The sequence below is a fragment of the Microtus ochrogaster genome, chromosome 5 (assembly GCF_000317375.1).
Source record: "Microtus ochrogaster isolate Prairie Vole_2 chromosome 5, MicOch1.0, whole genome shotgun sequence".
Classification (NCBI taxonomy): domain Eukaryota; kingdom Metazoa; phylum Chordata; class Mammalia; order Rodentia; family Cricetidae; genus Microtus; species Microtus ochrogaster.
This window is the reverse complement of record NC_022012.1, coordinates 3194326-3204644: the sequence shown is the minus strand read 5'-3', so window position 1 is coordinate 3204644 and position 10319 is coordinate 3194326. Positions and strand designations below refer to the sequence as shown.

The 10319-nt window shown below is 48.1% G+C and overlaps 1 protein-coding gene and 1 long non-coding RNA gene across 3 annotated transcripts in view; one reads left to right on the top strand and one right to left on the bottom strand.

Annotated features, from left to right (window-relative positions):
* Positions 1–605: 605 nt before the first annotated feature.
* LOC101989814 (baculoviral IAP repeat-containing protein 3) overlaps positions 606–10319 on the top strand; it is a 17310-nt gene continuing 7596 nt past the window's right edge. The window contains exons 1-5 of one of the 2 annotated variants that reach the window (XM_026779227.1): positions 606–741; positions 5857–6790; positions 6895–6994; positions 8470–8548; positions 9262–9310. In XM_026779227.1, the coding sequence (XP_026635028.1) occupies positions 727–741; positions 5857–6790; positions 6895–6994; positions 8470–8548; positions 9262–9310 (1177 nt within the window). In that variant the 5' untranslated portion in view covers positions 606–726. Of the gene's footprint in view, positions 742–862; positions 956–5856; positions 6791–6894; positions 6995–8469; positions 8549–9261; positions 9311–10319 lie in introns of those variants that run through there. The other variant, XM_005346785.2, reaches the window with a different exon arrangement.
* Positions 9347–10319, bottom strand: part of LOC113456076 — a 17565-nt gene continuing 16592 nt past the window's right edge. Inside the window, exon 3 of the long non-coding RNA XR_003376943.1 lies at positions 9347–9458. This is a non-coding gene — a long non-coding RNA (uncharacterized LOC113456076). The remainder of the gene's footprint in view (positions 9459–10319) is intronic.

The following is a 10319-nucleotide window of genomic DNA, read 5'->3' as shown; positions in this document are numbered from 1 at the left end:
AAAAAAAAAAGGTATGTATTTAGGTGTGGGTGTTTGCAGTGCCCGTGGAGACCAGAAGAGGGCGTTGGATCCCCCCCGGAATTATAGTTACAGTACAGGTTGTGTGAGCCTCTTTCTGGATGGGAACAGAAGCCCAGCCTTCCGCAAGTGCTCTTAACTGCTTAGTAGTCTCCCGCCCTCAGACAAACCTTGCAAATACAAAAACAAATGTAGTCCTAACCCTTTTAAAACAAAAGTAGGCCAGGCTGACCTGGAATCACAGAGATCCTCCTGCCTCAGATTTGCTATTACCTGCAGCTCTAGTTCTGATCTTTAAAACAATAAAAATAAACTAAGAGGAGATCTAAGTTGTTTTTTATAAAATTTTTTTGTTCATCTCTTTCATTCTTGACCAAAACAAAAAGTGAAAATAATCAGAGAGACTTTTCGGGTATTTTTTTCCCTAACGTCAAATTTGCCTTTTTTTTTTTTTTTTAATCCTGCAGTTGCAGACTGGAAAGTTGTGGCCTTTTTTTTTTCACTCTGAGGGACTTAGCGGTGGGGGGGAGGGGGGGGAGGCAGGGCCTCTTCCAGGCAGCCAGAGGCTTAGGCTGCAGGTCTGTTTTCAAGGCTTCCTGTGAGCCGGCCACCATGAACTAAAAACTTTCAGGAAACGCCACGCAGACGAGCTGGCCCAGGAAGTCACGCACCGAAGGGTCATGGAAATCCCCGACCGGGGTTGCCACCATGGGTGAGAAGGAAGTGCGTGTGGTTTGTACCCTGGAGTTCCCCGAGCCTCGGAGGAAAGCACCCGCAGTGGGCGCAGCCCTGGGCGGGGCAGGGTGGGGGCGGTCGGCGAGGCCAGCCTGGACTCTAAAAGCCTTGCGACACTCAGAGGCGCTCACAGGCAGGGACAGGTGCCACCCCCGAGATCAGAGATCCTTGCTGGCGTGTAGAGCCAGGGGAACGGGCTGTGGTGAGTACACGCGCGTGGGGAGCGGGTGAGGGTCCCCGAGGCGGGTGCTGGATCCGAGGCCTGCAAAAGCGGCTGCTCTGCACCTCTGGTCCTGCCGGAGGGTGGCTTGTAGGGTGTCCGCTGATCCTGGCTGCCCATCCTGGCGCCTCCCTGGAGCTCAAGGTCTGTTTCGTTTCTGGGAGAGGCTTCTGGGAGGCTCGACACAGGGAGTACCCGGGCTTTAAGGACGAGCTTGGGGAAGCTCCGACTGGGAGTGGTTGTGGTTGTTTTTTTAGTGATTAGCTGGGGGGGGGGGGGACGGACACCAGGGCTCTTTCTTTTTGGGGAGTGATGGGTGTTGCAGATGGGCCCCACACTATAGCTGAGACTGGCTTTGAACTCTGGGAAGTACTCCTGCTTTAACCCCTTGAGTGCTGGGCCACAGGTCTGAGTCACTACACCCAGTTTCTCAATAGTGTTCGGAATCCAGCCAGTAAACGGCTGTAGTCATTTCTCTGTCCACCACATGCCAGGTTCTGCCCTAAGGACTTGCATTTAATTTTTTACATTTAATCATCAACTGTAAGAAGCGGGCACCATTATTATCTCCGTGCTGCAATGGGGAAACTGAGGCATATGTGGTTTTTTCTGGGTCTCACAATGTATTCCTGGCTGACCTAGAACTGTATAAAGTAAAACAGGCTGACTTTGAACTCAACAGAACATTGATACGCCATTGATATCTACCTGCCTCGGCCTCTGGAGTGCTGGGATTGAAGGTGTGTCTGGCCACGTGGTGGTTTCCTTTGTAAAAGGACTGACACCCTTCCTTGAACCCCTAGGAGGTATGACTCCAGGGCCTGGAAGGAAACTTCTACTAGGCCAAGTTAGCAGTCACAGGGAAAATGTCCTTAAATGAATGAAGACACTATGGATGTGGCGGGCTCCATCAGCTGTGCTAAGAACTTCCTCAGCAAGACGTTTTCCTGGGATTAGTAGTGCAGGCTGTAATCGTAGCTCTTGGGGAGTGGAGTCAGGAAGATCAGAAGTTCAAAGCCAGCCTGGGGTATATGTCTCACACAACAGCATCCAGGCTCAGTGTCTTTGCTAGGCCCTGTGGCCACAGTTACTACAGAAATGAAAACATGCGGCCTGTTCTGCAGGAGATACAGTCCCAGGCTGAGGGAGAAAGACACATTTACCCTGTAGTCAGAGAGGTGACAGCTGACCATCCCAGAGGGTGGAGGCAGTAAGCTCGTCTGTCAGGAACCACTGGAAAGGTGAGAGGGCTCCTGCATGCTGAATGGACAGGGGCAGGAGTCAGGACACATTTGAGAGGGACGATGCCCCAGTGGCAGATGCCAGTGCTTCTGTGAGTTTGATGTTAGGAATATGGAGAGTGTTTGAAGGGGTACGTGGACTAACTGTGGTTGTGTAAACACGCGATTCATGAACAAATGTTCTGTTGACTTGGTTGTGGAGGAAGGGCCTGAGCCAGGAGAGGCTGGAGTAGAAAGCAGACTTGAGGTAGTCCTCATTTGGGAGCTGAGGGACTCAGCGTGAGTACCGTGTAGAGAGTAGAGTTGTGCAGGGAAGGAGGAGACGAAGAGGAGTCTGGTCAAAGCAGTACAGAGGGTAGGTCCAGGAAGGAGGAGTTGTTTCTCTGAGGTGGCCAATAAGCTTGTGAAGACAGGCAGGGAGCTGGCTACCCCTCAGTGGGGAACTGAGGCAGGGGACTGCACCTCTTTCTGAAGAAAAGAGCCAATGAGTGAATATGGAAATTGGTTTTGGAGGAAGGGACAGACGTCAGGCAGAGAGAAAGACGGCCTGGTGACACACCTCCTCCAACCTTTCCCAAACAGTGCACCACCTCAGGACTAGGCATTCGGATATATGAGCTCATAAGAGCCAAGCTCGTTCAAACCAGCACACTCTGTTTATTGCACCACTATTCACGGTGGGACAGATTGGATTCCTATGGATGAAGAAAAGTGTGTGTGTGTGTGTGTGTGTGTATGTGTATATGTGTGTATGTAGTAAACACTAGAGTACCACTCAGCTTTAAAGAGAATTACAGGTATCATCTGAAGAAATACACGGAACAGGAAATTACGTTAAGCAGAAGAAGGCAGAGGTATAAAGACAAGAATGCCTTCATTTCCCTAGAGGGACTGTTACTTCACACGCTGGAGAGGTGGGAGGGGCAGAAGGGGCTGAAGAAAGGGTCCAAGCACAGCATATGCAGATATGTAAATGTCACAGTCAAATCCACCATTTGCATAACCAGTGTATGTTAGTAATTCTTCTGTTGAAAAAAGATTTGTTTATTTTATATGAGTGCTCTGTCTGCATGTACACCTTTATGCCAGAAGAGGGCATTAGATCCCACTAGAGATAGTTGTGAGCCACCATGTGGTTGCTGGGAATTGAACTCAGGACCACAGAGCCATCTCTCCAGTCCCTGCTTTAGTAATTCTAATATAAACAATTAGAAGCTGAGTTGGTGACTCATGCCTGGAACCTCAGGACTCAGAAGGTTGAGGCAGCATGCTGCTGTGAGTTTGGGGCGAGCCTGGGCTACACACTGAGTACCAGTCCAGCCCAAGCTGTAACGCAAAGGAAAACAAGTCACATGAGAAGAATGAACTCAGGTCTTGTGACTCTTGAGAAATCACTGAAGATTCAGGGCACTGGGACTGGAGAGGTGGGCCAGTGGTTAGAGCATGTGGGCTCTTACAGTCAGGAAGGAAAGGGATTTCCCTCTAGTTGTGTGACTGTATTGTTGTCTTAGATATGAACTCGGGGAGCTGGATGCAGATTTATGTGAACTCTGCAAGCTTTTTTAAAGTATAAATTAATTTCTAAGTGTATTTCTGTGTCCATGTGTCTTGACAAGCTGGGGTCTGTAACCGTGAGCTCTGTGTGAGATGGCTGGCCACAGCCAGGGCAGCATTTCTTCCTTAGTGCTGGGGCTGAGGCAGGGGCCTTGATTGCGCCCCAACTCCAGCCCAGGTTAGCATAGCTTCTCGGTACACACCAGTCTCTGTTTTGGAGAAAACATCTTAAGGAAAAGGCCATTGTGACATTTGCTTGTAATTCTAGCATTTGGGAAACAGGAAGATTATGAGCTTGAGTCTGTCTTAGACTACATAGGGAAATTCCGTCTCCAGAAAGAGGGAGTGGGGAGAGAAAGAAAAGAAAAAGACATCGTGCCATGACCCTGAGTTTTTTGACTTTAATTTCTCTGTTCTAAACAGGTTGACAAAGGACACAAACCCTTCTACTCCCTGTAGCTTTTTTTTTTTCCAGTTTCTTCTGTAAACCGAAACATCTCAAAATGGAGGCCTAAAACCCTTAAAGGGACTTAGTCTAACCTCGGGGGGGTAGTTCTGTGCATGGAAGGACAGATTAATCACTAAGTGGACTTTTGGGGTCACTGTTTGAGATGCTCATTTGAAGCCTGTACTCTAACTCTGAGGTGTGATTATTATGATTTGGTTGTGAATTTGACTACTGGAAAGGAAAGAGTTTCGTGACTGGGCACAGTGTTGAGACACTCTTCAGAAAGTAGCCTGGCATCTCCCACTGACTGGCAGCTTTAAAAAGTGCCTGTGTTCAGGAAAGATCTAGACATGAGTGCCGGTTATCCAGAGGATGTGAGTAGTCAGCCTTCTGCTGGAGTAGAGACGTGTGCTCATGAGGTCTCTGACATGTTAAGAGATTGCAACAGCAACAGAGAACAAACAGGAACAGAATGTTCCAGTAGGCCCAGCAGATTTAGAGGAAGACAGACAGACAATACATGAGCGTTGAGAAACCGCCCGCCCACAAGACCGTTGCTCCTTTAAAGGTCTGCACTGCAGGTCTTTTAGATAGATTGCAAGCGTGGGAACGGCAGCAGCTACGTTACTCTGATAAATGAGCCCGTTTATTCAGGAAGAGAACGTCATAGAATGACCAAGTTTTCATAGCCCTGAAAAGGGGGCACTGAGGTTAGACACAGTGACTTCCCCTGAGGGAGACTTGTGCCAGCTGTGGGCGCAGGAAGCCACACCAGCCGGGGGCAACCAACTCCCGGGCCGTTGTTCTAGTGGCAAGTAAGGTCTCTGCTGTTCAGATGGTGATAGACTTATTTATTGTCTTGCTCAGAGAACACTCTCTGTGAGATAATTTCTGACCAGAACTAAAAGTATGAGTCTCAAGCCCACAGTGATGGCCCACACCTTTAACCCCAACATTCAGGAGGCAGAGGCAGGCAAATCTCTGAGTTTGAGGCCTGCCTGGTCTGCAGAGTGAGTTCTAAGACAGCTAGGGCTACACAGAGAAACCTTGTCTCCAAAACCAAACCAAACTAAACACCCCCCCCCCAAAAAAAAACAGAAAAGAAAGAAAGGAAAAGACAAAGTCTGAGACTTGTTACATAACTCAGTGGTCAGGCACAGGCTTTATTTAGACCAAGGCCCCTCAGTGCTTCCCAGAGGAGCAACAAAGGTATTCTGAGTAGAGTTAAGTCTGATTCTGGTCCTTTGGAAGGAAACAAAGCCAAACAAAAGTCTTGAAGTGGTTTGTTATTTTACACTTGTATCTGAACCTTGTTTCATCCTGTATGAATACATAGCTTCATGAACCAGACCTTCTGTGCAGGGGACCAGCACTCGTGCAGGTTGGTGACCGCCTCCTAGTTGCCAAGAGAAGAAGCAGGCTCAAGATACCGGGCACAAGGTGCCCAGAATGGAGTTAACTTCTGTCACACATTGGCTATTAGGTAGAATCTAGTTTTTATTGTATGCCTGAAGATTGTACAAAAAAAAGTATGGTTGTGTGGAATTGTGCCTTAAAATGTTTCAGGGTAGGACTTAGACTTTCATCCTACTGAATCCCAAAATACATAGAAGAAAAAAATGAGTTTGTTCTTATTTTAGGTGTTCAGCCTAGTAGTAAAACTGACCCAAAGCCATGCACAAAGCTACCTCCCCAGAGGAAGGCTCGTCCCTTCCCCTCCCCACCGTTTCGTCATGAACATGGTTCAAGACAGTGTCTTCCTGTCCAAGCTGTTGAAGAGTGCTGACACCTTTGAGTTGAAGTACGACTTTTCCTGTGAGCTGTACCGCTTGTCCACCTACTCGGCTTTCCCCGCTGGGGTTCCTGTCTCGGAAAGGAGCCTGGCTCGTGCTGGCTTTTATTACACGGGTGTCAATGACAAGGTCAAGTGCTTCCGCTGTGGCCTGATGCTGGACAACTGGAAACAAGGGGACAGCCCTGTTGAAAAGCACAGACAGTTGTACCCCAGCTGCAGCTTTGTTCAGACTCTGAATCCAGCCGGCCGCCTGGAAGCCAGCCCTCAGACCTCTCTTCCGTCTGCAGTGCCTTCACTATTTACAAGTTTGGAGAACACTGGCTATTTCAGCGGCTCTTATTCAAGCTTCCCCTCAGACCCTGTGAACTTCAGAGCAAATCAAGATTGTCCCGCTTTGAGGACAAGTCCTTCCCACTTTGCAATGAATACAGAGAAGGCCAGACTACTCACCTATCAAACATGGCCGTTGTCCTTTCTGTCACCAGTTGACCTGGCCAAAGCAGGCTTCTACTATGTGGGACCTGGAGACCGGGTGGCCTGCTTTGCCTGTGGTGGGAAACTGTGCAACTGGGAACCTAAGGATGATGCTATGTCAGAGCACCGGAGACATTTTCCCAACTGTCCATTCCTAAAAGAGTCGAGTCAGTCTGCTCCAAGATACACTGCCTCTAACCTGAGCATGCAGACACTCACGGCACGTGCGAGAACATTCTTTAACTGGCCGTCCAGTGCTCTGGTTCATCCTCAGCAGCTTGCAAGTGCAGGCTTTTATTATACAGGTGAGAAACTTCATTTGAGACTAGCAAAGATCCATCTGTGTTGTGCTCTACTTGAGAGTGGGCTGATTTGATGTATTCCTAAGCTTGGTTCACATGAATTTCAGGACACAGTGATGATGTCAAGTGCTTTTGCTGTGATGGTGGGCTGAGATGCTGGGAGTCTGGAGATGACCCCTGGGTGGAGCATGCCAAGTGGTTTCCAAGGTAAGTGCTTGGACGTTTTCCTTTGTATCTTCTCTGGTTTTCATGAGATACATTATTCTCCTTTGTAGCACTTTTGCCTCTTAAGTATGGCAGATTGTATTTTGTTTTTATATATGTGAGTCTTTTGCCTGCCTGTATGTCTGTGTACCATTTGTTCAGAGGCCAGCAGAGGCCAGCAGAGGCCAGCAGAGGGCATTGGATCCTCTGTGACTGGAGTTAAAGATGGTTCCGAGCAAACATGTGTTAACTGGGTATCAACTGTCATCCTCTGGAAGAACAGTCAGTGCTCTCAGTGGCTGAGTCCTCTCTCCAGCCCCGTTACTTCAGATTTTAAGCATCGTGACAATTATAAAGAATATTCACCTCAAAAAGCCATAAAAGGGGAAAATATTTCCAGATTTTTAAGTGCTTTCCATTACTCCAGTTAAATCTTTAATATAGTCACTCTTTTGTTCTGTGTGTGGTGTGGCGTGAGAGAACAACTTTTGAGAGCTGGCTCTTTCCTGCTCTCCGGGGTTGAGCTCACGTTACCAAACTTGGTGGTACGAACCCCCCAGCCGTCCCGCCAGCCCCCACTGCTGTGCTTTGTAAAGTTCAAGAGTCATGGAGCTGCTCAGTGCTGGCCTGACCTGCTTCACGTCCTACGTCCATTTAGCAGTGGGTCGGCAAACTCACCAATACAGTGGTTCTGTTGAGTGTCCCCACACTTTCCCTCGGGTCTGTTGGCATGTTGTCAGCCCTTAAAATTGTCATGGACATGATCAGATGGCTTGTGTAGAACTCTCTGCTTCCATGTCGCCTTGAGGGTGTTTTAGGAGCCTTAGAAGAGTTGCGGGCAGTGAGAGCTCTGAGCAGAGACGGCGGTGGCTGAGGGGCTCCATGACCACCACTAAGCGGCTCAGCCTTGACAGCACAGGGGATATTCTCCCCTCCACAAAACCCCTCTTGGCTGCAGTCTCTGTGTCCTCCTTGTGCCAAGTCAATAGCATGGGGCTTATGTGTGTGTTCAAGCTTGTGAGGAATGCTTACTGCCCACAGCTAGATTAGCTCCAAAATCCAGAAAGGCATGGTATATTCTGGTAGTAATAGAACTATAAAATAGAAAGTAGTGAAACTAATTTTGTAGAACAGCCAAAGTATACGAGAAGTCCTAGAAGTCAATAGCTCACCTGCTATTTCGGTTCCTGAAGGACCAGATATTTCTGACCTCCGGGGCCCTGCATTCATGTGCAGAAATACGCACACAGAGACCTTAGTGGCCTGGACTGATTTTTCTCCAGCGTAGGAACCTGTCAACTGGGTAACGGATGTCACGTGAGGTGAATACTTAGACCTAAGTTCGTCATTACATTTCATTTTTTTTTAATTAAAATGGATTTTTAATCATAAAAATGAGCATACTGAAATTACTTCCATTCGGAAGCTGGATGAACAACGTTGTCTTAGGAACCCTAACTTCCTCGTTTCCATCATAGCTGTGAATATTTGATAGGAATCAAAGGACAAGAGTTTGTCGGCCGAGTTCAAGCGGGTTACCCTCATCTGCTGCAACAGGTAGGAAAGACCTCTTTTTTCTCTGTAATTATTGCTTCCCAACAGAGAAACTTTTTAATTTATTTTTAAAAATTTAATTATTTGAAAAATTATTTTTAGAAATTTATTTGCAAAATAAACCACAGTAATATTTTAATGAAAAGGTGAAAGTTGTTTTAAACACGACTCCACACACAAGGCTCAGCCTTACTGTGCAGGGGCTGCTCTGTGAGAAATTAGATCTGGAATTATTAGCCACGTGAAAGATAGTGTTTGTTGTCTTTCTCTTCACGCATATGTCTAATCCACCAGCAATGGATTAGACTCCGAAGCAATTAAGTTCAATTTGAGGGGCAAAGTAAGTTTTTCTTAAACGACTCGAGAAAGCATTTGTTACTGCTCCTTGGAAAAAGCAAGTAAGAGCTTATTTCATAGTCTGAGGTTCAAAAGCTTGTGAGCCATGCGAGAGGAACCGACTGGAGTGTAGGCTCCCCAGCAGGTGACTAGCTGCAGGTGCAGGGCCCACATGCTGCTCCTCCCGAATCCAGCCTGTGCTGAGGCTGCTCCCTGCAGCACACTGCGCCCGCGGGAAGCACTTGGCTTAGAGCCCGCACCCTGGTGAATGAATGCAATCCTGCTTCTCACTGAAAAGAATATTCAGCAGGACTGTTGGTCATTTCAGCGCAGCGGTGGAGTGCAGTGTACATTTTAACTCACCCTTCTTTCTCCTGCAGCTACTGTCTACCTCAGACACCCCAGAAGATGAGAGCGCAGAGTCACCAAGTACGTATAATCACCGTAGCGCATTCAAGTGAGCCACTCTGTGCTAAGATTGACGGTGGCGATGGGTATGGTTACAGTCGAGCATTTGAGAGGTGGAGGTGGAAGGATTGTCTGTTCAAGGCCCTGTTCAACTGCTTGAGACCCTGTCCTAAAGATAAACAGAAGGGTTGAAAGGCTATAATATAATGGTAAATGCACATTCATGCCGATTTGTAGTTTCCTCTGATTCCCTCCTATTACTGCCTGTCAAGCCTCAGTGCGCGCGCGGGAGCTGCCTAGTCCATGCCCCAGCCCGCCTAGACGGTCGGTGTGGACAGTGTGGACGTGTGCCCTGGAAGTGTTCTCTATTTACAGTTGTTTCTGCTGTTTGTTTTTATGGTCCTGAGAACCTAGTGCCTCAGGCATGCCAATCATAACCTCCTTCACTGAGCTCCACCCCATAGCCCTGGGCAGCTACACTTTATCCAGACTGCGTGCATCCGGCCTTCCCCTGTTGTTGGGCCATTGTGGGAACAAACATACTGTGCCTTCAGTTGCTGGCATGTTCCTCCTGTCCGTAGAGAGGGTGGAACATAGTGCTCCAATCCTTTCACTGGGACCCCAGGGCTCACGCTGCCAGTGTAACTTGCCTGTTACTTAAACCCAAGAGGTGGGAGAGAATATTTAACAGGTGCTTGACTCTGCTCTTTAGCGTTCAAAGCAATATATTTTAATAATTTATTTATTTTCATTTTATGTGCATTGGTATTTTGCCTGCATGTACGTCTGTGTGAGGGTGTCAGGTCCTCTGGAACTTAAGTTACAGACAGTTGTGAGCCATCATGTGGGTGCTGAGAATTAAACCCTGGTCCTCTGGGAGAGCAACCAGTGCATTTAACTGCTGAGCCAGCCTGGGGAAGCTCAAGGCTAGCTTGGGGGAGCTCAGGGCCAGCCTGGGGGAGCTCAGGGCCAGCCTGGGGGAGCTCAGGGCCAGCCTGGGGGAGTGTCAGGCCAGCCTGGGGGAGCTCAG